This window comes from Sapajus apella, unplaced genomic scaffold (assembly GCF_009761245.1).
Source record: "Sapajus apella isolate SASKATOON/1434 unplaced genomic scaffold, GSC_monkey_1.0 scaffold4, whole genome shotgun sequence".
NCBI lineage: Eukaryota > Metazoa > Chordata > Mammalia > Primates > Cebidae > Sapajus > Sapajus apella.
Genome location: NW_022436944.1, coordinates 15895704 through 15922342, shown reverse-complemented (window position 1 = coordinate 15922342; position 26639 = coordinate 15895704). Strand labels below are relative to the sequence as shown.

The 26639-nt window shown below is 34.6% G+C and overlaps 1 protein-coding gene across 50 annotated transcripts in view; it reads left to right on the top strand.

Annotated features, from left to right (window-relative positions):
- MBNL1 (muscleblind like splicing regulator 1) overlaps positions 1-26639 on the top strand; it is a 205514-nt gene that overhangs the window by 29699 nt on the left and 149176 nt on the right. For 18 of the 50 annotated variants that reach the window (XR_004262719.1, XR_004262708.1, XM_032258307.1 and 15 more), the window contains exon 2: positions 22386-23358. The exons of 24 other annotated variants lie outside the window; for them this stretch is intronic. Coding sequence is in view for 23 of the 26 variants with exons in the window: in XM_032258307.1 (XP_032114198.1) it covers positions 23185-23358 (174 nt within the window). In the remaining 3 variants the exon portion in view is untranslated. Of the gene's footprint in view, positions 1-20856; positions 22230-22385; positions 23359-26639 lie in introns of those variants that run through there. 8 more of the 50 variants (XM_032258308.1, XM_032258454.1, XM_032258353.1 and 5 more) reach the window with 3 other exon arrangements.

The window sequence follows — 26639 nt, the reverse complement described above, 5'->3', positions numbered from 1 at the left end:
TGTGGGGGAACTGAGGCACAGATAAGTCCAGTTAATTGTGCAAAGGTGCTTAATTAGTAAGTAGCACAATAAGGAGTTGAACCAAGGTAGTCCAGTTTTAGAATCCATGCTCCTATGTAAAAGAACAAAAACAGATTTAAAAAATACTTATTTTGGTTACTGATAGGAGCTTGATAACATAAATGTTGGGAATACTTTAAAAGACTTATACTTTCTACAGCATTTGAAGAGATGCCAGAAGAATAGGTAGAAAATAAGAGGATAGAGAGAAAAGGTCTTGCGGTGGGGGGTGGGTGGTGGTGGGAGGCATTAATAGGATAGGAAGAAATGAGGAATCAGGTGTGCAAGGGAGATTGGTGCTACACTTTCGAAGTGGTTGATGAGCAGGTAGTAAGTTTAATAATACATAGTGTGGAAAATAAACAGATATTTGGTGTTTAGGGCAGTAACCTTATAGGAGTTGTGTTTTGGTGACATTTTATAGGGGAAGAATAGGACACATATAGGATGAAGTAGAGATTGTGGTTGTACAGAACAGAGATGCAGGACTAAATGAGGGGAATGGCCCTAGAATGAAAAGGAGGACGTGCATGCTGGGAGAAATGTGGTAAGTTTAGGCTGCATAGGATGTAGCAGCTCACTGGATATGGATATTAAAGGCAATGGGGGCGTGAACAATTATTTTCAAAATACAGTAAGAATTTTAAAGACTTTTTATTGATAAATATTTAATAATTGTATATTAAAATATCAGTAAGTGAAAAACATTTAAAATTATATTTTATCAGGGATTATACCTTGATTAAATAGAAGATAACATGTTATTTTCTTAAAACATTTCATTTCTATGCCAGCCAACCTCTTTTAAAGCACTAAATGGTGACCTATAGGTCACCAAATTCTTTGTCCCAAATTGGTAATTTTAAAGTAAACATAATTTCAAGTTTAGGCACATTCTGTTATTTGCTGAGAAATGTCTCAATGTCAACCAGACAGTTCTCCTCTCTTATTAAATTCCATGCTCAGAATGCCTGTGTAACCTATCCTTAGTGATAAACAAGGTGGCAGATAGATACATGATAAAACAAGTTTGCAATGTGCTCAATGTGGCTGACATTTATACTTCTCAGACCTTGCTATTTTAGGGAAGGTATCAGTATAACCAGGGCATTCTTTTTCCTGGAACTAAAAATCCTTAATAATCAGTCAGTATTATAAACAGAATGATTTACATACAGGAATCAATAAACAGTTGCATTTGGTTAATGGTTATCTGGAGTTAGGAGGACAGTTATATTTCAAATAAAATAGAAAGCTTTATTGGAATACTTACAGGTCTTTTTACTTTGAGACCTTACAAGCTTTTTACAAATAAATGGTTTAAAATAGTTTAAACAGAAAATGTCCGAACAGTGGTAGATTGTTTTATTTCATATATAGCGAAAAATTTCCGTAAAATCAAGACAGTTTTCAAGAAAAAGATTCTATTTATAAATAATAACTTATGAGTTATTTAAATTGCCTATGTCCGCAAATATACAGAAATTGCACTATTTATGTCTTTAAATACAGTATGTTTCTATCAAGCTAGAGAATAATGTTGATAGTATTTTATTTTGCCTTTGTTAGTATTATGTGAAAGTCACACTTATTACATGCCTTTTTCTATTATTAGACTTTTTTTTCCTATCTAGTTTTTGCCTTGTGCTATAAAGATACAGTATGTTGAAAATCTGTTTAGCTATATCATTAAAATAATGCTTAGAAAATACCAATTTTTAAGTAAGATTAAGCAATATCTGACATTCTTTGCCTTCTCTATTATTCTGTCATTGGGCTAATTTTAACGAGACAAATTTATTCTTAATTATTTTGAGCCGTTATTTAAACTTCAGTGCTGTAACATTCAGGGAAAAACTGCATTGTCTACCTAGTGGCATTCAGATGAGGCATTGGGTCTTAAGTACCGTATACAAAAGACTTTTAAGAGATTTGATAAATATAGCAAAAGTGAAAAACAGAGGATAGAAGAAAATCTTTGATTCAGTAGTAGACGCTCTCTGAGGCATTGCATGAACTTTCCAAAAAATAATTTGAGAAGTGCCTAACAATAGAAAAATACATACTTCAATAGGAAAGGCTATAGAAAACTATACTCAAGTAGAATTCTGCCCAATGCTTTCTGGGGGACTATATTTGCTGAAAATTGCCTATGGCAAATGACCATCTCAGAGTGATACAGTTTTGAGGACTGAGATTTTAAAAGCAAATATTTCATTGGGAGCAATTAATTTAGGAAGAATAGTATTATGCCTATTTCTCATAATTGGTTAAAGTTTGCTAAATGCTGAGGTCTTTTTCCTTATTACTTTACCATGTTAGATCATAGAGGAATCAGTTCATCCTTTGTGTTTTGCTCAATAATCAATGAACATATTTTGAGCACGCTTAAAGTCAAAGGATTGTAGTAGGTCACAAGAGGGGGATCGAAAGTATAATTGCATAGTGTCTTTCCTTCTTTGACTTATAATTGAGTTGGGGAGAAATACTTGAAAAGTTAACAATGCAGGGCACTATACAAGTTAGTACTAAAGGAGGAAAGTCAAAGAGGAAAGGAAATTCAAAGAAGGAAGTTTTTGTGGAACTGAATGGCCAGGGAATGCTGTGTGGAAGAGGGGGCATCTGTGATAGGCCCAGAGATAAAGCACTCTTTTCAGAATATGCAGTGGCATAGTAAGAACAAGGTGGAAGTAATGATGAAAGCTACCATATTTGAGTGTCTTTTCTATGTGAGACCATGCCAGTTTATATTCTTTTTGGAGAAACACTGAGTGAAGACAAACAACTTGGTAATAATAGTAGACAATGAATGAATTGGGCCTGTGAGGCAGGAATCATCATCCTCTTAGAAGACACAGATTTAGAGAAGTTAGCTTATTTGCCTAAATCCACGTAGCTGGTGATCAGCCAAACTGAACTGAAGGCAGATATTTTCATACTTCAAAACCAGCATTCCCTACCCCCAGTCCCATCCCATGATTCTGTTGGGAATAGTTTTAAAACTTCCCTCGTACAACAACTGACATAAGTCAAGAAGATAGAAATTTTATTTAAAAGGCTGTCAGACATATTTTCATCTTTTTGCTTTGATGTTGGATTACATATGGCGTATAGTTAAACAAATGCTTATACTCTGTTTCTTGGACTTGTAAAAACAAAAATAAAACAAAATAGGCCCCCCATCTTCAGCAGTCATGATATGGGGTTGCAGTATCATGCTGTGTTATAATAATGCATTTGGCAGTAGGTAGACCCATTTGGGATTCCGTCAGGGGAAGCTTTGTGAAGTTCGAAGACAATGTACTTTCTCACCAATAATATAATGCTATAAAATTTTCAACAAGAAATGATAGGGGCAAAAGTTTATATTTCATGGTTCTTTGATTATTTTATGCTCTCATGCTATATCATCTTTATACATCAGTCTGTGCTGTCTGTAACTTTACTTGTGACATAGCCTGTGACTTTAAAAGATAAGGTATTAATTGTGGACTTGTGCTGTTGGAGAAATGTCACTTTGCTAACAAATTCCTCTCTTCATAGAGCTATTTAGAACATACAGCAAATAAAAGTATGTGTTTTTAGATAAAAATTTATATAAAATGAAAGAGTCTTTGCTTTGCTTTTGGCTGCAAAAGAAAGCATCCTTATTTAGCAAATATTGAGTTCAGTGCCAGTGTTCTACCTGTCATGCTATACCCTTTGGAGAATAAAGAGGTAAGATGTGCCTGTTCACAAAGTAATTTCCAGTATAGTGATAGAAATATTCACAAATAATGGATGGGCAAAGCAAAGTGGGCACAAAGAAGCCAAGAATAGGCTGTTTGTGGGCAGTGTTTGGAATTTGCCTAAAACCATTTGGTAGACATGTTAACTCTTTAGATACTTTGTGTATCTTGGAGAAAAGACAAAATCAACTCGTAATTGTTAAAATGATTTGACTCAATATATAAACCATTTAGTTTTTCTGTTCAAGTATTTGATGGATAAGCACGATGCCACCATAGTATCATCCTGGACTAGACAGAATAAATTATTTCTGATGCTGGCACTTTTGGAGACAGGTGGGGATATGCAGTTCATCTCAATCTTCCTCATGCTAAATTCCTGATTGGGAGCAGATTAAAACACTCAGGATTGGTAACCAAGTTTCAGTGCCTACAACTTTTATGTTATCAGAAAAAAAAAAAATCAATAGGAGAGAGGTGAGTTGTATTTAACTTTAATGACGAGGGGTTTTAAATATGCACACGATGCTCTTTTTCCTCCAGCTTTTCTTTGTGCACAGGAAATAAAGCTGTATTTTGTAGGCTAGCTTCCAGACTTTCAAATGTGAAAGTGCAACTGTGCATATTCTTCTATAAGACCCCATTCAGCTGTGAAGTGTTGCTTCCTTGTTTCCAGGATTTAATCTGCATTCTAGATTAGAAAATTCAGAATTGTACTGCTTATTACTATTCATTTTAAATCATAAATATTTGTTTAAACCCCATTTCATATTAAATTTTACTATAAGATTTTGATTGAAATTTTTAAGTTAAATTAATATGGTTTCTGATTTTCTAAAGTGTATGGACTGTAGAAAAAGGCCTATTCATAAGTGAAATAATGAAATCAAAGCAACAAAAGACCCAAGCATTAGCCATTGTAATAATTATTAAAATAGCTACCTACTGTGTAGCAACTTACTATTTTATGTGTGTGATCATACACAGCTCTTACACAATTTTGTGGGATTTATGCATTGCTAGCTCTCTGGCTTACATGTGAGAAGATTGAGGCTTGGGAAGATTACGGTTAGGGGATTTGCTCAAGGGTCATACCCTAAGGTACTGTGAGAACTGAGATCTCACCCCAGGAGTTTTGCTGTTTTTCTGCTTGTTTATTTCCATCAGTATGGTATGAATTAGGTACACAAATAGTCATTGCATGTAGATTTGAGACCTACTCCAAGTTAATTCTAGAAATATTTAATGAAGGAGATAAGATGTGGAAGAGGTTTTTGTTTTTTGGGTTTTTTTGTTAACTGTTGTGGTCATAAAAAAGCAGACTATGGAATGGACTTTGAAGTTTCCCTGGCTTTGAAAGGAGGGATATATCAAATGGCCTAATCTGCCTATGTGGTTTGCTCAGTATTAGTTCTACTCACACCTAATACCTCTGCCCTAGCACTTGCCAAGATCAGCAAAATCTACTTTTAGACTCAAAATCATTACCACCTGTGAAGTTTCTGATGTCACTTCTGAGTGACATAGCACTTTGTCAATTGGTTTGTTGGATGGCTTGCTGAATGGCACATTTTAAGATGTGTCTTGAGCCAAAAAAGAGAGTTTCAAATGCTCTTGTAATTTATTCAGCTGCATTATATAATTCATTTTTCATAATTAAAACATAGAAATCTGTTGCCAACATTAAAATATTACAAACATATCACTGAAAATTTAATAGCTCTACATTCACTCAGGAATCTCTGATAAACTTTTTTCACTTCCTCCCAAATCCCTGGTGATTAGAGCATGTCCATGTGCGTATGTGTGCGTGTTTTTTTGTCATATCCATATGTGTCTATATATATTCCATAAATGATTGTGAAGTAGTGCATAAGTTGTAGCTAAAAATGAAATAGAATAAATGTACAAAGCTAAGGGATCCATTTTCCAACTAATGAATTAGTTGATAGATTTGCTCTGAAATATTAATATCATTTTTTGGTTCTCTGTATCGAATACAAGTATGGGCTTGTGAAAACATAGTATCCATAGACCGTAAGTGGAAACAAAATAAAGGTATTCTAATATACCTATGCAAATTTAAATTTAAAGTTTTAACCCATTTGTATGATAAAAGTTTTGTCAGTGAGCGGATATCAATGGATTTGAAAATGATTTTACCTTTATGAACCAAGAAGTCTCAGGAATGTGTGTGTGTGTATGTGTGTGTATTCAGATCAAAGGTTCCATGTTATATACTAATATTTTGGCAGGAAAATTAAGCATCTATATTTCAGTTTAATAGTACTATGGTAAATGAAATATATTAAACATGCAGATTCTGTTACATTCACCTAATATTAATTTGAATTTTTAATATTGTAGGCACTGTGCTAGATGTTGAATACATAATATTAAACATAAACCGATAGTAAGTACAGTTATAAAATTTAGACATCTCTCAATTTTCATATTGACCATTGCAGAAATAATGACATTTTATTATATTTTGTTGCCACAACATTTTCAATAATTAAAACAGTTATTTATAGATGCCAGTAAATATTTATTTTACAGCATCTACCAATGTTAGATTTACTATGCATAAAGGAAGTATTTTATTTTCGTGTAAAGAAAAATACCATTTTATGCTTAGAATCAATGCTTTACAATTGAGCAAGAGAAATAGCATCACAATATAATATGGAAAGAGAAAACTCATTTTGAGCAGCAGCAAAATACTGTGAGTTTAAAAGGTCAGGCTAGTACAGGAGGCTCCAGTTTTGCCACTCTCTATGCAGAGTGCTGTGACAGCCAGGGCTGATACAGCTGAAAATATCTGCAGCTTTGGAAGCCTTGTAAGTTTCAGAAGGTCATTTTGGCATCATGATAGGAGCACAGATTCACATGGAAGGTCAAACTGGACAGCCAGGCAAGAAGATAGGCTGCTGAACCCAGTGCTTGCAGATTTTAAAGCAGTCACCAACTGCAGTAACTGAGTATTTTAATTCAATGTGGCTGTCTTTCATTGAAATATTTATAGAAGAATGAGCTTTACTTGGTGGGGAAATTCTAAATTATTTTTTCTCTTCTGAAACTTTAAGTGTTGCATCTACAATGTTCTGTTCCCTGGTATCAAGACACATGTTACTTTAATTTTATTTATGTATGATGTATTCTCCATCAAGCTTACAAAAGTAAAGTGCACATCAAATAATTGCAGATAAATCAATTTACAAGGCAGAGAAATGAAACAAATACTTAAGACAAAATTGAGCACTAAATTTCTCTCTCAGCTTCCTGGCAAGTGAAGCAGGAGCTTTAGGAAGTAAAATAAATCCCAAGTTTATTTAATAAGATTTCTTCAGATCCCATATACTGTCTTATTCTTAGCCCTTCAGGTGCTTAAATATTCTGCCTCTGCCCTTGGGTGAAGTCTTGAATGGGTGAATTCCAATTACTTAAGAAGTGAGGGCTGAATTCTTTAGCCTGCCTTTAAGGCCCTCACTGATTTTGGCTTCAGCCCAAAGTTCCAGGTTCATCTCCTGCCAGCCCCATTACATATGGGTGTTCCATACAGACCAGTTCTCCCAGTGTACATATGCAGTGCTTTCCCACATCCTTGCCATTACTGTCTGTGTTTCTACAGTCTGGATTGCTACTCCTATTTGTTTCTGTCTAACCAAATGAAACTTGTTCTTCCAGACCAACCTTACGTTTCTTATCCCTCTTGATGAAACTACCTCAGACCTCTCTCTTTAACTTACCAAACTTTGTTGTTACCTCTACTGTGTACTTCTCACTTTCTTTTTTATATATAGTTATTTGTATATTGGTTTTATACCTTTAATTAAGCATCAGATTCTTCAAAGGCTGGATCCAAGTAGTCTCGCTGTGTCTAGGCTACATATACAAGGTGGTCAATACACAGTTAATATAATCAATACACATATTTTATGTGTATAATTTATTGTTAATGAATATATTTATTCATTTAATAAAGTTACCATTGAATGTATGTAAATTTCTTTAAGGAAAACATTTCTAGGATGGTAGGAAACAAAGAAAGAAAACCTAAAAAAAGCAGCACAATTAGAGAAACGCACTCCTGCAATTTTTCTAAAAGAAAATATTTTGAGGCAGCAGAACCATGATTATAATTTTTTTATTGGTTTTGACTTTGGGTTTTCTTTTTATAAGTCAACTTAATATTTGTGATTTCTCTGGGTGAAAAAGTGACTAATCTTAGTAGAAAACAGGTTTGGTATATGTGAAAGAAAAAAAATCATATATGCCATTTCAAACCCTCAGTGCTTTCTTTCTGACAGATTTATAATGGTTTTATCAGCTGTTAATTAGGTTGGTGCAAAAATAATTGTGGTTTTAAAAACCATGGCAAAAACCGAAATTACTTCTGCACCAACCTAATAAAAAATTGGTCTGAGTCTACATGGCTTTGAAGTGTTTCAGACAGTATTCCATCTTCTTCATTGCTTTTTAAATACTGTTTTAGTAATTTTCCTAGATTGGCCTTACTGTATGCAAATTCAGCATATATCAATTTTATACTTTTAAAGCAGCATTGCCTTTTACCTATGTGGAGTTTTTCTGCTGACATATTTTAAACTTCTCTAAGGAAAGCTCTGAAGAAAACGTAGACTCCTGTTGTTCGCTGATTAAAAAAAATCATGCTCAAAGACCACTTCCTCAAGAATTAATCTTTCAAAATCAGCTACTGAGTATTTAGAACTTCATAATCTATTCAAAACTAATTCACAATCTTGAGAAGAAATTTGTTGCCAAAGTGTAGAATTTTCATGTCTCCAGGTATACATTATTAATGTTTAGGGTCTACCCTATGGACATAAAAGAGCAATAGCGTCCATTCTCAGCTCTGTAAGAGGGACCATCTTATCTTCTCTAGAATCAATATTCAAGGGTTTCTCCTTCACTTACACACACCTCACTCTGAGCTAATGACAAACAATGCAATAGTGGTACCTCCAATATCTCCCACTCACCCACTATCTCCCCCCCTTTTTTTTTTTTTTTTTGGCTTCTGTTGTATATATTAGTAGCCATTGCCCCTTCTACCAGGCTTTATTAAGTTGCTAGCATGTATCATGAATGAAATTTTACATTTGAAACCAGAAGAACTGATTTTGGGTCTTGTTCTTCCATTTATTTAGCTTAGGGGATTTTGATGGATCAGCCCTTTAACCATGCAAGCCTCAATTTATTTGTTCACAAATGAACAAAATAATATAACCAACCATCTCTTAGAGTTGTAAGGAACAAATAAGTTAGGATGAAAATAGATTGTATGTCAATATATAAAATATTACTTGCTATTTTTGAATAGTAGAATGTATAAGTTGTGAGGGCATAGTAAATTTCTCTACTTGGCTTCTTCAGTGGAAACTTTTTAAAAAATGTATTCTTTTTGAGACAGGGTCTCCCTCTGTTGTCTGAGCCGGAGTGCAGTGGCATGATCTTATCTTACTGCAGCCTGCCAGGCTCAAACAGTCCTCCTGCCTCAGCCTCCCAAGTAGCTGGTACTGCAGGCATGTACCACCATGCCTGGCTAATTTTTGTATTTTCTGTAGAGACAGAGTTCTCACTGTGTTGTTAAGGCTAGTCTTGAACTTTTGGCCTCAATAAGTACTCCCACCTTGGTCTCTTAAAGTGCTGGGATTACAGGCATGAGCCACTGTGCCCAGCTTGAAACATTTTTTTTAAATTAAAGAACCAAATGAACACTTTGAAGATTTTATGCATAAGCTAGAAAGGAAGCTCAGTACATATATAGAATATAGCACAAGACAACTTTTCAAAACTTCATCTTTTTAAGGGGCATTACTTATTGAAAGAGCATACATTTTTAGTTTTATCCAAGATAAAAGTGTTTCTTTTTCCTCCCTGTTAACTTTCATACAGAAGTTTTACTTTAATTTAAGTGAAGGACTAGGTTTTTGTTTTATGTGAAGAAAATGATTTGACTAAATCTAATGTAAATGTTTTCCCTTATTCTTTGAGTATACACACACACACACACACACATTAATCCTTATTTTATATTTAATTTATAATATAAATATTTAATCATATTTTATAGGTTCAATAGGTTCTTTATCTTTTTTTGCAAAATAATTTTACTGCTATAAATTGTTCCTATAAACAACAAATGAGGAACCTAAATATTACAATCTGTAAAGCATTTTATTTGTGTGTATATATCATATATATATGATAGTGCATTAGACAATTGATAGAAAAATATGGAAAGTTTTGAAATTGCTACATGATTGCTGTTTGAATTTGTCCAATGTATTCCTCTAAATATTATGAGGGATATTTTTTTACCAATGAAGTAGCTTTTGCATGCTAAGTTGTAGTGAACTGCTGGGCAGAACTAAAACATAAATGGTTTGAGGCATGATTAGTAGTTGTATATGGTGTAGCATCTTAGAGTGATATGGAGTGGCATGTGTGATTTAAAATATTAGTAATAATCATAACAGAGCTTTTTTAACTTTTTATAAGCATACTAGTTTTCTGAAATAGTTGATAGAATATAATCAAAAAGCCTGACACCAAATCTTTAAACAAGCCATCTTATCAGAGAAGATATTCTGGTTTCCTAGGAAGTAATAGGGTAGAAAGGCAGTAAACAATCTCTGGTCAGAGTAATATTTTAGCCTTGATTGATAATGGTTACCAAAAGTTAATGGAATTAAAAATAACTTGGGAAAACATCGATTCCTGGTTCCTATCCTCAGTAGGTCTAGGAGAGGTCCCAGGAATAGTATATATTTTTAATAGTCACCCCCAAGTGACTGACTCGGATAATCCAAGAATCTTTCTGGACCGTCAGTATCCCAGAGAAACCAGTGTTGCTGTTAATAAATGATTTGCAGTTATTTCAGTTTATTAGCTAGCTACGATCGCGTTCTGATTTGTTGTGGAAAGCTGGTCATTACTTTTTAAGAGCATATGATGCTGATGGAGACATACAGAGGTTTACTCCCTGTCTCATTAAAAAGATGTAGTTTATTCTTTGTGTTTCTTTATTTGTTACAGCTTTTCCAGAATGCACAGAACCTTATGTGCAATTAAAATAATTAAGAAGGAATGTTGTTTTCTATTTAGCAAAGGAACCAAATCTCATGCTCCCTTACAGTTTTTGTTCAATATGTATACTCTTTTGAAAGTACAAATTTGTAATAACAAAATCTTTGATCTCATCTCCTGAGAAGCCTGGCTTTTTTTATGCTCTGACAACATGGTGAAATTACATTGTCAAAATGAGAATAAAAGCATTGGAAATGCTCACATTCTGCCATCCAGCCATTTTTAAAGTCTTTTAAAATTCACTTTCAGGTACTTTATTTTGTGGACCGTTATTTAATAACTAAGAAAGAGAGTTTGAAGAGGACAAAGTGAGAGCAGAATGTTGTTATTTTCCAACAGGACATACATGCAAAGGCGTAATCATACAAAAGTATATAGCTGTCTTGGTTATTTTAACTGGAAATGCATGCTGCTTCAGGAAGACTCCCTACTCCGGACTCATGAATGACTTCAAGTGGAACCCTAGCCACAGGGAAAATTACTACATGGGAAATATGCTTGGGCCTGCATGAGTTTTCCGGAGTTCTGTTGTGCCTCAGCCAGTTTGATAATGCTTTGCGTTATGTATAGCAATTGTCAGAAACCATTTCCTTTAGTCAATTAGCTTCTGAAAAGGGAGGAGATAGCAGATATTTTCTGACATTTGTAGAAGTAATGTATATAAAAAAGCATTCCCTTAATCTTATGACATAGTGTTGTCAGAGATTCCCCAAATATAACATGCCCTGCAGATTCTTAAAACTACAACTTTTCTTTTTGTTAATAAGAAAATAACAGTAAGCTATTTATTGTCCATTTTGATACTCTGTCAACCCAAACATTTATTCCAACTCCCAACCTCTGTTTCTTGGTAAATAATTACAAAATGCAAATACTATGATTGTTTTAGGAATGAAATCTGTGTTTTCATACAACAGGAGTTGAAAAACTAATTTCACAAATGTTTGTATTGATTAGCTGCTATATGAGGGCTAACAGTTGAAAATATTTTGCAAAAATACAAAAACAGGCTTTCAGTTCTATTTATAGGAAAAAAGATGTACTTTTTTTGTATGTTCTCACAAGAGAAATTTACAGGGTAAATTTAGGGTTAGTATATTTTCAAAGTATAGCATAGGCTTAAGAAATGTAGAAAAACATGTTATTCACTCTTAGTGGAAAGTACACATCAGTACAGGTTTTCTTGAAAGAAGTGTTTTATTCTAGTTCAGAGTCAATACATATATAAATACACTTCATGTTCTAAGGATTTATATTACTAAAATTGCTCAAATTTAATCATAGCTTTTTATATGCAATTGCAGTATTGATTAAAAGAGTGAAAAATTCGCATTAACCTAGTTGACTACTGATAGCAAAATGGATCTATACTGGAGTAATATGTAATTGTTAAATAGTAATTATATTGATCTGTTTCTGTTGACATAGATCATTAACACACTTTTTAATTGTAGAATATTAACATAATTTGTTGTTTAATCTCTAGACCTCGTTAGGTATGTGAATTACGTGAAACCTTACTCAAGGGTTATGTCAGTTACATTGAAGTGAAAATATGAGTTGTCAATGCATGTCTTTGTTTTGTGGCATATTTTAGTCTTTTAAAACAGGAAAAAACAACTGGGTCTTAAGTCACTTTTAGTGAAAAAATTAATCTTGTTTGCGAGCATATGTGAATTTGCTTTTTTTTGAAAAAAAGTCAAGTTAAACTGATGATCTAATATTGTTATGAGGAATACATTCAGTTAACATTGATATATTTTTAAAAGTACATTTGAAATTATTTGCTAAAAAGTAATCCTTAAGGTCAATTGTATAAATCAATAGAAATTTCCATAGAATTGTAGTGTTAAACTGTGTAGCTATGTGGCTTGAGTATTTGTAAGTTTGGAATAAGAAATATGTTAGAGAAATAATAGGGACTTTTACTGATGATATGGAAGGGAGGAAATATTTGTTTATTATGTTATGTCATGAGAGGTTCACTAACTTATTTTTTAGGATACAGTCAAGCAATTACATATTATATTCATTTGTAATTGCTTTTAGTCATTGTATTCTGAAGAATAATTATTTTAGATCTTTTAATTTAATTATAGGCATAGTTATTTTTCTATATTTTTTCATAATGATTAATAATTAATTCACATATTTTAGGCCATCTTAAATACAAATAAGCTAGTAAAATTTTTCTGGTTGAGGTTATCATGCAAGATTTAAAATCACGTATTTGGAAATTCAAAATCTATTTATTAAGATTAAGCTTGTGTGGTCAGATATAGTGGGTAGTATTGATGGCAATTGTCACATTTAATTTTTAGAAATTTTGAACGGTGTGACAACTATTAAGTTTGATTGTAATGAGATATCCTTTATATTTTGGGCAGGTTTTTTTTTAAATTATATCTGTCATTTTTTTCACATAATTTATCCTACTTGAATCTGCTAAAATAGAAAACAGGTATAGGTTAATTATGGAGAAGATCTTATAGGACTGTTGATTGTGAGAATGATTTCTGTGTGAGTTGGAATAGAGGGGCAAAGAGGTACAAATGTAGCAAATTTCACCAATGTATGAGGTGCTATGGAAATAGGATTTTCTTAGTTCTCTTATCGATTAACTTCATATTTTGTGTTGTGCAGTAATATCATTAAGGATGCATAGATGAATTTGCTACCATTCTTTAAACAGTGAACAACATATTTTAAAATGTTTTCGGCAGAGGTGCCACCAACCTCAACAAGAAGCTCGGTGATCCTGTTCAGAAGATACAGAGGTTGAATATTAAAACTATGATTTTGGTCCCTAGTCACTGTGTCAAATAAAATAATACTCATTTATGTAAGCTTTAGAATTAAAGTCTATAATCAGGCATTGTAATGGGAATAACAATACTACTGTGTATTGCGTTCTATTTAGCATTCACAGTTTCGTTGTGCTAGTTTTATATTGGTAGATTCGGTTGGGTCACTGTACTTTCTGAAAATTGCCAAGATGGTAAGTTTTTCTGCCATTTAGCTCTTGAGCACGTAACAGCATTTTAAATTTTGCTGTAGTCTCTTCTGATTTCCTGTTTACAATTTTGAAATATTAATAATGATATGGACAGATCAGATATGTCTGAGGCTAACAAGATAATGTCTTTGTGTAATATGTAGGTAAATATAACCCTAATTAAAAGTAGTGCTTTTTCTTGTAGAACAATTAAGTAGCATTCACAGTTTTATCTCATTATACCTTCTTATAGAAGGTAATGTTTAAATACTTCCTCTTTGAATAGCATCAGAAAAAGTGCAGTGTTCCTTTCTTTTGCTGGAATTGAAGACTGGTTCTGTCAGAAATTCACAGATAATTATTTAAATATTTTAAATTTGCAAGGCCACATAAATCTGTTTCAGATATTCTGTGGCTCAGAATATCTTTCTTCAACTTCATAATCAAGGAGGTATTTAAATATGTTGCTATTTTAACTTCATTGCCTCATGTTCTCTTTCTAATGAGTGATGTTTGATGCTGGTTTCATTCAGTTATGAAGGTGATATCTCCAGTATACTAAATTGTGTAGCTTAAGCATTGTAACTTGTCAGAAATATTAACTAGTCTGATATACTAAGAAAAATATTCAGTCATGCCACAAATATTAATTATTTGCTTCCTCTGGGCCAGGGACTCTTTTGGTGCTGACTTAATGAAGAACTAGTGTAACAACTGCCTTCTCTCATGGAGCTTATATTTTTGTGGCAAAGGCAAATGATCAGCAGATAACAAGATAAGTGTGTAATATTACTTTGCTTTCTTCACAGTATGACATACTATTAGGTGGGGTTTTTTCTCTTCCCTTTAGGTGGGAAGGCCAATATCCAGAGTCATATTGTTTTTTTGAGACAGGGTCTCACTCTGTCACCTAGGCTGGAGTGCATTGACTCAATCATAGCTTACCACAGTCTTGAACTCTTGGGCTCAAGCAGTACTCCCACTTCAGCCTCTCAAGTAGCTGGGACCACACGGTTATGCCACCATGTGTGGCTAATTTTTAAAAATTTATTTTCTAAGCCGGGCGCGGTGGCTCACGCCTGTAATCCCAGCACTTTGGGAGGCTGAGGCGGGTGGATCACGAGGTCAAGAGATCGAGACCATCCTGGTCAACATGGTGAAACCCCGTCTCTACTAAAAATACAAAAAATTAGCTGGGCATGGTGGCGCGTGCCTGTAGTCCCGGCTACTCGGGAGGCTGAGGCAGGAGAATTGCCTGAACCCAGGAGGCGGAGGTTGCGGTGAGCCGATATCGCGCCATTGCACTCCAGCCTGGGCAACAAGAGCGAAACTCTGTCTCAAAAAAAAAAAATTTATTTTCTGTAGAGATGAAGGTCTCACTATGTTGCTTAGGCTGGAAGTGTAATGTTACATACTTCTCTCAAAACGAGTCTGCACTGCTGTTGGGAGGAACAGAAGTTTGGGTGCTGTGGATGGTGGGCTGAAAATCTTCTAAGAAGATAACTTTGCAGTAGGGACTTGGACGAAGGCCTATTGGGATATAAAGCTAGTATGCAGTGCAATGATTCATTGTGGTAATTATCTTCTAGTGAGCTTAAATGTTTTTCATTTTTTAAAATTTTGTCTGATATAGAAATCAATTGAAAATTCACCTTTAAATCATTGTCTCTACAGAAGCGTTATGTTCTGTTTTGTCCCAAATATAAATACTTAAGGAAAAACAATCATTTTCTCATTTCAATGCAGTTTAGTTGCTTCTGGAATTCTCATCTTTGGGAGTAGTGTATCACCTAACCAATGCTCCTTCTTTATCCTTCCTGCAATAGACCACTAGGTGATTTAGGGAACCAAACTGTTGAATGGATCAGAATTCTAAAAGACTGCTTTGACAGACCCTAGATTACTTATTTGAGTTAGTAAACACAATCTTCCTTTCTTGGCAGCAGCTATACTGAAATGTGTCAGACCAGCAGGCCACATTGGCAGTCTCTATGCTATTCCAGAGGGTATGTGATTGAAAGTTATCTTTTTCTTTGCAGTATTGCTAAAATTCAATCATTTACATATCTCTGTCATGATTTTTACTTATATATAGTCTGTTATGTGTATGTTTGTGTATATGTATATATTCTTTAAATCTTTTAATTTTTAAAAATTTATTTAGTTACTATTATTGAGACAGTGTCTCACTCTGTTGCCCAGGTTGGAATGTAGTGGTGTGATCATGGCTTACTTCAGCCTTGACCTCCTGTGCTCAAGCACTCAGTCTCCCAAGTGGCTGGAATTACAGGCATTTGTTACCATGCCTGGCTAATTTTTGTATTTTTTTTGTAGAGATAGGATCTTCTATGTTGTTCAGGCTGGTCTTGAACATGTGGCCTCAAGTAATCCTCCCACCTCAGCCTCCCAAAGTGCTAGATTACAGGCATGAGCCACTGTGCCTGACCCTTATAATTTGTAAATTAAACTTTATTTCTTCCTAAGTTACAATACTGATGTAACCACAGACTGTATACACTAGTTCTAGCATTCTTATCCATCTGTTAAAATTACGTTGCTTGTGCCTTACCTAAAATTGCTGTGAGTACTGCAGGTATTGTGCTTATCCCTAATGGAGAAATACTGGTCTCTGCTTTTTGCTATATATAGTTGAATGCTGCTGAAGGCTGCATTAACTCATTCAGATGACAGTTCTTCCCGTATAATATATAACATCTTTGTTACTCTACTTAGCACCTTAGTGAATACGGTGATGGCTGTATGCCCTACAGAAATGCCAGGTTGGTTTTTTGTATATGGGGATCTCTGTTAATGTTTGGGACAAGCCCTGGGAATAATTGTGTGAGCAAACTTAGTTTACCAAAGAATTGCATTACTAATTATGGATTTGTTGATACCAGTGAGCCAGGGGAAGAAGTTGTGGTTTCGGGCAAGGGGTTCCTTCTTATCTCCTCCAAACTTACAGGGTGAATCTGGCCATCTCTTAAAAGTTAGACTGAAACTATCTTAGTAAACAAAATCATAATAAAGGACCTCAAATAATTAATTTCCTTAATATATAACTTATATCAACATTAAAAGCATATTTTAAAAAGTCTTCAAAATTACCAGCTAACTACTCTGGGATGTAATTGGACTGATTGCCTATATTTGGTTTAGAAGAACTGAAATGATTAGTAAACTTATGTGAGCAAGAAATTTAACCTTGGTCATAGAGGGCATCCAGTACTCCAGAAGAGAATTTCATTCATACCTTGTAAGCATCTCTTTATCTTCTATAGCAGTAGATATGTGACTCTTAAATAGGCATTCATATGAAGCCATATATATGTATATATGTATATATATGTGTGTATGTATGTATATAATCTTTAAGAATACTTGTTGAAAGAATAAGAATAATTTCATTCTGCTTTATCCTTTTCTTGTTTTTTTTAATCTGTCATTTCACATTTTCATTTCTTTTTATTTTCCCCCTTATATCTATCTTAAAGTAGAATATATACATGATTTCTGATATCATTCAAGAAGAAATTTGTTCTTATGGCAGAATGTTCATGTTATAGAAGATGTCATATAAAGCAAGAAACTCTGTAGCATTTGGAATTTGATCAGTAGATTAAAGAGGGCCTACTATCAGCTGTTATTCAGATTTTTAAAAGTTCTATTCTTATAATATTTTTGTTGTTCAGAGAAGTTTATTATAATGTATTGAAATATAGGTCAGAGATTTACCTCAGAAGCAATTTACCCATTAGTACTTATCTTTGAAATAGAAATCTTTCCTTTACTAATTATTTACAAACAATTTATCTTAGGCCAAATATATTTGCAAGAATTCTCCCTATCTGTACATTACTCACACACTTTAAATACTGTGTCTATCCATAGAACAAAAATCCACTACTAGTTAATGTTTTGTGAATTCAATATTGATCCAAATTCTATAAAATCTTAATTTACCAAGAGATTTCTGTTTTTTGAAATGTGTTTTTTTTTTTTTTAATAAAGAGAAGGAATATAAGATGATCCAATACCAGAAGTTTAGTGAAATTGATCTGTAGGATATAATTTGAGTTTGTTACCCACAGTGCCCTATATCAAGGACAGGCACATACATTATCAGGTCCAGCTAGACTAATGCATAAAAGCCAGTATGTATTTTAATTGCTCAGAGTCTATGCCTGAACTAATTATTAATATTTTGATTATTGTCCTTGCCTATGTCCTTTACAATTAAATAGCACAAATATGTTTATAATTCTTTCAATAGCACTTTTGAAGTAAATAGAATTTCTCTGCTACAGAAAATAAAGATAATCACAATGCTAATTCGCATGCGTTTTAGTAATCAAAGTATATTTTGTACTTGAGTGGGACTATCTGTAACCTGGAAAAAAGGAAAAATAATCAAACCTAGAAGTTAATTTGTAGTTGTATTTAGACATGACCACCAAGCAATGCACATATTTCTTATAGTACCAATCTTTTTACATATATTGTCTGGATGCCATAGATCATGATTAAGTATTTATTTTGTCCAGGTTGGGAACACATCCTCATATTACATGTTTATTTCTGTAAGTATGATTGAAGTTTATTCATTTATAAAACATTTTTAAAAAAAGGTCTGTTATGTTCCAAGAACTGTGTAATGGGGGACACTTGACCTACACCCTGTTGTCAGGGTGTTTATAACGTTGAGGAGGAAAGGTACACAGATTTGCAAAATACCAAAAACATTCTGAGAGGGAATAATGTTTAGCATAGTTGGCCCAGCCCTATAGAGAAGGTAATTTTTGAAGAGCAATTTAAACAAGGAGAAGGAATTTGCCAAATTCCAGGGATGAGGAAGTGTGTGTTAAACCAAACAGGGAGTTAGCATGTAGCAAGTTCCAGGAGCTCACACATGTCTTGGCACCTGCCAAGAACCCTCAGCAACTCCCCTCCAGGGGAATACAAGAGGTACAGCACTGGGAGAAGCAACAGGATAAAATGTGTCAGTTTGGTCAAAGGGAAAGGTTCGAGAAAGAGGGAGCCGTAAGTCATGTTACAGATCAAGTAAAGGCAAGGAAGGACAAAACATGGTCTTTGGACTTGGCTTTTCTGACAGTATTGATCACCTTTTCTGAGAGGTAACATAGTGGGTATGGAAGTCAGATTGATAAGAATTCAGAAGTGAATGGGAAAGGAAGAAGCAGAAAAACTGCACGGAAGATGACTCTTTCTTTGGATATTGGCCTGGGAAGGATGGATTAAGTGCATTAGGGAGAGGAGGATACGTAGCCAGGGCTGGGTCCTTTTCCTCCTGCCATGTCACCCTCTGCATTTTGGAGTTACTTCAGCATATTTGGAAGCTAAGAGAAGGAACTGCTGAAAGACAGGGTGTGCATGCATAGAGGAGGCAGAGAAAGAAAGAGGTCTTGAGAATGAATGAGTCAAGGTGGAGGCTTATGGAAGCTTAACTGTGGGCAGGAGGAGTGAGAACTGGTAGGTCAAGCAAGATACAGAAGGATAGGTAAAAGACACATGGGTAGGAAGGTAAGAAAAAGTTCATGCTTAAGGGCTACTGTTATGGCTATGAAATATTTTTGGCATGTAATATTACCCACTGCTGCTAGTGAACGTGGAGAAAGAGAAATGAAGTTTTAGAAAAGCTGCTGTGTGGAATGAGATAGGGAGCTGTCCAAGAACAGGGCTAGGTTGTGAGGCAATGGAAGGACCTATGTGACCCTGGAACATATAAAGGCAATAATATATATATGTGTGTGTATATATATATATATATATATATATATATATGTGTGTGTGTGTGTGTGTGTGTGTGTGTGTGTGTGTGTTTCAGTATGTTCATGTGTTGTATTCATATATGTGTTCATGTGTGTCTTTGTATATTTTGTGCTCTAGAGGTAATCCAAATCCTGATGCAATAATTGATAATTTACCAATATTTATGGAACTGCATCTGTTTTGCATCACTTTGCTTATATTTTTTTTGTACTTAAAAACATATGGTCTAGTGGGTCAGATATATAAGGAAATGAAACACTGTATAGGGAAGGGCATAGGTGCAGAGATAATTCAGAGAAGGCAGTGTTAATAATATATGGTTGGATAGAGATGGGGGTAATGACATCTTGGTAGCTTTTTGGAGGAAGTGACATCTTAGCTGGCTTTAGAGGAAGAAAATAGTTGCAGGTGAGGCACTTGCAGATTCTGAAGAGACGGACTAAAGAGATTGTTGACCATGCAGGTGGTCCATTCTCAAGGCATAAGTCAATGAGTAATTCTTAATGCAGAGCAAAGATTCAGAAAGACAGATACAGCTTACAGTTTATGACTGACTGGACCTTTGTTTTTTAGTAAAAACTGGCATTAGGACCTGGAAACTTTTTTGAAAACAAAAATATTTCTTGAACACTGGGATGAGTTGGTTCTTTTTTTTTTTTTTTTTTTTTTTTTTTTTTTTGAGATGGACTCACACTGTGTAGCCTGGGCTGGAGTGCAACAGTGCAATCTCAGCTCACTGTAACATACACTTTCTGGGTTCAGGAGATTATCTGGCCTCAGCATCCCAAGGAGCTGGAATTACTGGCCCTCCACCATGCCTGGCTAATTTTTTGTATTTTTAGTAGAGACAGGGTTTCGCCATGTTGACCAGGCTGGTCTTGAACTCCTGACCTCATGATCTGTCCAACTTGGGCTCCCAAAGTATTGGGATTACAGGAGTGAGCAATGTTTTGGTTTTTTTTTTTTTTTTTTTGAGACAGAGTCTTGCTCTGTTGCCCAGGCTGGAGTATAGTGGCATGATCACAGCTCACTGCAGCTCTGGCTCCCGAATTCAAGCTATTCTTCTGCCTCATCCTAAGTAGCTGGAATTATAGGCTCCATCACCACGCCTGGCTAATTTTTGTATTTTTAGTAGAGATGGTGTTTCACCATGTTGGCCAGGCTGGTCTTGAACTCCTGACCTCGTGATCCACCCACCGCAGCCTCACAAAGTGCTGGGATTACTGGCGTGAGCCACTGCGCCCAACCGATTCTTTTAATCTCTACCAAAAGTTGTAGTCTTACTGTTGTATTTTCCAAATAGTTTTGGAAAGTAGTTTTTTAAAAGAAAATCAGTGTTAAAATAACTATTAATCTTAAACAATTTAAGTTCTAGATGTTTGTGTTTTTTAACATACCTATATTTATATTCTATACTCTAATTTCCAAAAATTATGAATATACCATATGCCAATAGAGTAATTTTGGCTCATGAAGAAGTATAATCAAACATTATCGTACTGTGACATTGCCTCTTTAAAATGCGAAAATTTTACTTTTTAAAGCCTTTTTTTCCTCATTAGGGACATTCAATGGAAAAAAGAAAAAAAAATCCTGATAGAAAGAGAAAGTAAGTTGTTAAAAATAAAAATGCCATGCTCTAAGGAGTAGTCTTGCAGTGCTGAGTTAACTGATTATCAGGCAGTAGGGGATCCCTCATCCCTGACCCTCCAGCTTCGTTTGGAATTGTACTTCTGAAGTGCATCACTCTGCCCAAATCAAATTGCTTACTTAATATTTAATGTTTCTGCGATGGAATCACATTTTCCCTTGAGGTTGACTTCAGATTTACCAGATACACTGACAACACTGCACTCCTTATTTTCCCCACATGACCTCAGCTTCTGCTTTAAAAATGTACGAATAAAGGATGCTTTTGTTCATATCTTGCCTGCCTGTGATATATTGACAAAGTGTCTGCAGGCTCAATGGAATAGTTTTACAGTATGAGTGCTGCTTTCAGTGGAGGGGCAGGACTTGGGCTTTAGAAGGAAGTGAATTGGATAGGTCAGGAGAATGTACCATTTGTAAACACCCCTTTCCTTTTTTATTCACGTGTCAGGACAGCAGGAGCAGGCTGTTCAGTGCCCGTCCCTGCGCAGAGCCGGAGGGAAAGCAGCTTGGAAGTCAGCTGCAATTTTTAAACCTTGCTTTTTATTCTCTGGTAATGATCTTCAAGTGCTTAGACTTGTCTGAGAAGCTGTTTTAAAACTAACATGGTTTAGTCCACTAACTGCATGTTGGGTAAATTCAAAACCCACATGCTCGTCCTCTTGCAGTGGAATAAGTCACATCTGATGGACATTTTCTGTGCTTATAGCATAGTAATGAACGTCTGACAGGCGCGACCTTTCATAAGACAACCCACACTATTGGCTTTCTGCCCAGAATATTGCTGCAACACTATCTGTGATTGGTTATCTCTCTATCATGCATTGCTTCACAAGGGGAAACGGCCCCTTTTTTTAATAAATCTACGATGGCTGGCTGCAATATGCCTCACTGTAAGTATTTTGTATGTGTATGTGTGGGAGAGAGAGGGAGAGAGAGAGGCTGACTTGAATATTACTTAGTCTGGTATCACATGGCAAGGTTGTGATACTGTAGGACATCAGTGAAGTGCTACTTAGTAAATCTTAACCTATCTCTTTTTTCTACAGGTTGGTACTAAGAAGTGCCTTTCCTGACGTCTCTGCTGCTTGGAACCGCTTCTAGAGCAGTCTCTGCTTTTGCCTTGCTTGCTGCCAGCTAGACTGTGACGACAGCACATCCACCCTCCACCTCTAGCCCAGACACCCCCATTTCTACTTATAATCAAGAGAAAAGCTCTAAGTATCTGGCATTGCCCTAGGCTGCTTTAGTGTTAAAAGAAAAGTTTGCTGAAAAAGTAAGATATCTTCTGCCAGGAAATCAAGGAGGAAAAAAAAATCATTTTCTCGATTTTGCTCTAAACTGCTGCATCTGTCTATGCCAAACTAATCAATACCGATTGCACCACCAAACTCCATTGCAAATTCAGCTGTGAGGAGATTCCCTTTCAGACAACTTTGCTGAAAGCAGCTTGGAAATTCGGTGTCAAAGGGTCTGCCACGTTTTCATGCTTGCATTTTGGGCTCCAAATTGGCACTGGGAAGGGGTTACTGAGAGCACAAGGCTGATACCAGGCCCTACTTTTAAACGTTCATCTACTTACAATCCTAGTATTTCTCTAAAAGCCAAAACCTCTTTGAATTAACAGTTTCATGCTGTGAATTTCTAGTGGGAGATCTTTTCCTTGATATTGACGACACAATTTTCCATGTACTTTTAAAGCAGGGAGTGGGGAAAAGTATTTTGAGGGGACATTTTCATCATCAGTTCAGCTTTTTTTTTTTTTTTTTTTTTGTTTTTTCTCTTTTTTTTGGGGGGGTTGGGTTTGTTGGTTTCACTGAAAAATTTAACTACCTGTAAAATCTAAACATGGCTGTTAGTGTCACACCAATTCGGGACACAAAATGGCTAACACTGGAAGTATGTAGAGAGTTCCAGAGGGGGACTTGCTCACGGCCAGACACGGAATGTAAATTTGCACATCCTTCGAAAAGCTGCCAAGTTGAAAATGGACGAGTAATCGCCTGCTTTGATTCATTGAAAGTGAGTAACTATTATATTCTTTTAAGGATATTCAATGGTTGAATAAAGGGGATATGGACATACAGTCCTCTGCGTTTGGAATTATGGATTGCTTTGTTCATAGTCTAGTTATATAGTGTGTTGATGATGTTGGACTGGGGAACTTTACAAGAAGCAATAGAACCAAGTCTGGCCAAACTTTGTTATGAATAACTTTATCAGTCCTTTCGCTCCATGATGTTTTTGCCAGGGCAGAAAGTGTTGATATATTTTTCACTTAGTAATAGCAAAGTGAGTGTCTGTCCCTGGAAATGGCAAAGGTAGCTACATGTGAGTGTTTAGCGTATGCATATATTATGTATAAGGCCATGGTGGTAACTGAATGGAGATGATTTTTATCTGTTGGTAAAGGCATTGTATAGTTACAAAAGAGAAGCAGATTTAAAATCAGCTAAACTTGGATAGACTTTTTGCTCTTTTAATATTTTGACATTTTGGATTTTATTTTATGGGTATTTTATTTTAAAGCCACAGTCTTGCATTTTGTGGAAAATATAACTAGAAGTAAGGTGCTGAACTGCTGCTATAGCACCTTACCTGAGGCACAAACTTTGTTGAATGTGAGTTTTATAAATAAGTAGAAACTCATAAGTACTATTGTTTATTGGATTGCTCCAGCTTCAAAAATTCTAATGTGAATTAACTTAGTTTATTTTCTGTTAGATTGTGATTATTTTTTATTTGTAATAGTCTTAGCCAGAAATGTTAAAAGTTAGCTTTTGTGGGCACTGTAATACTAAAATATTTACTTTAGTATTTCTTGACATTCAAAAATGTCATTGGATTTGTAATTTAGGTATCATATTTGAAAACGAGTCTTTTAAAAGATAACATACATGTCTTTACTTTGTCACACAAGGTCAAGACTAGACATGTGTTCCTAGGTACTTTCACCCTACTTGGTTTAATTAAATTGCTTTTGAATATTGACGTCCCAGTTTAATTCTTTGGACCTTTGAGGAGAGAACACTATCACTTCTACATATGTAGAGAAGTAAAAGTCTCATAGGTCCATCTTTTCTTTAAAAATATATAGTGCTATAATAGTTTTCTTTAATAACATCAGGTTGAGTTATGAGTTAACTGTTTCAGTTCATTGTTTTCTGGTCCATTGTAGGCTGTTCATTTTGCTAAAGTTTTTACCAAAGATTCCAGAATATGATCTTTAGAGTTGAACAGATAAGGAGGTATTAACAACAGCAAAAATATTTTAAAATGTTAGATTTTTCTTAATGTCATAGTCCTAAAGATCAATAAACAAAAGTTATGAACTTATTGAGACTTCGTTCACCCTTTCCTTTGAGAGGCATCAGTGAAGGGCACAGTGGTTGTACCTCCGTGAATGTGTGTCCCTAAATTCAAGTTGGTTGAATTTAGGTGTAATTAGAGACTGAGACGCATAAAATGAGGGGCAAAGAGCTAATTACTCTTGTCGGTAACCAGCTGTGGCCATAAGTAACCCTGTTTTGACCCAATTAATAGTAAATCCAATTTTTAATCCTACAGATAGTTGATGGTGCACTTGTAGTTGCAAACTGAAGGACATTAAATGTGGCTATGACATTGAGTGGTTTCACAGAAGACCTGCCTCTACAACATTTGGAAACATTGTGAAACATTAATATTCAGTTGCTTTTTTTCCATCTCAAAAAAAATTTTTTTTTGGTTGCTGCTCACTTGTGGCCACAGAACAGTACCTTTTTGAGTAAAGCAGCAAGGTTGCTTAATGACATGCTGTGTGGTTAACAAGATTCAACTGTCACATCAAAGACTTTATATAATTTCAAGATTTTAAATTTATTTATGACATGAACTCATTACAGCAGCGAATCAATGCAAACTTTGTCCTTTTTCTTTGTCTTTCTGAGAGAAACTGAATTTAATTTAAATTTAAATTACAGTGTCTAAAACTTGATAAAATATTTTAGATTTGAATAAGAGGAAAAAAATAAAAACAAGTTTATTTATGATAGAGCTTTATACCCAGGAGAACAGCTTCTTAAGTGTTAGTAAAATAACTATGTTAAGAATTAAAACAATTTTGAATATGCAATTAAGTATTTATGTTAAAAAATATGTTTCTTATGTATGTGTGTATACATATTTTTATAACTGACACATGTGATTCTTTGTACAGTATTTAGAATCCTTCCTTTTAGATAGCAGTCCTCTTGTATTCAGTCTTGTGGCTAAAATAGATCAAAAACGTATTTTAAAACTGTTAAAGTAACTGTATGACTCATGCTTGAAGTTCTGAAATTTGGGAGCGTTATGAGGTTTCCATGCCAGTAACTGCTAGATCATTTGCATTTTGTCACAGAGTAAATGGAAAAAAAATTTAGAAAACTTGTAATGTCCTGACTTCTTTAATAAAATGTGTGCTGTGTATTGCTTAAATCCATAGTCCAGCCTTTTCTGAGTTCTTGAGCTATGAGATGGAGGTAGCCTGTGTAATCTACTATTTTTAGAAAGTTAGGAAAGCAAACCAAATACTCTCTGAGAGGACCCTGTGAAATGGCTGTACCCTTCAGCTGTGCTGTTTCAGACTTTGGCCAGGCTCCCAGGTGACTTACGTTAATAGCTGACTTCTAGTTAGAAGAGGAGAATTTATTTCATTAAAAAAAACAGAAGTCCAAACAGTTCAAGAAAGTACTCATTTATGTAAAAGAAGTCAATTGGTATGTTACTAAAGATATTAGGAAGAAAATTAGCTGACAGTATTTTAGTTGCATACTGATGATTTTGAGGTTTAAATAATTAGATTAAATATACCGTATGAAAATGTAGACTTCTGTATCGTAATAAATCTATTGCTAAGTGAAATGGGAATATATGATAATGAGGAATATAGACATATATTAAGAATATCAGAATTAGAATGAAAACAATAAAAGAGCAAAAGCTGTAATGTGTGCTAGTATATAAACTATTGTAAATACTTAATTTCTCTAATTTTCCTTTTATGATTGCAGTTTTAATTTATAGTAGTCTAAGAGTATGTTCAATCTGAGACCTAAATTGCTTACAAGCTATAGATTTAGGTGTATTAGCTATTTCAGAAATCCAGAACATTTGCAAAGGTGCATTATTTTATGCCAAAGAGGATTATGTTCCCCTAAGGCTTGTGAAAGAGATAGCAAAAAAGAAAAATATTAACATTACAAAGCCGCCATTAGAATGATACATTTCAAAAACGATGTTTCAAATAATAGTTACTGACAAGTTACCTATTCAGTCATGAG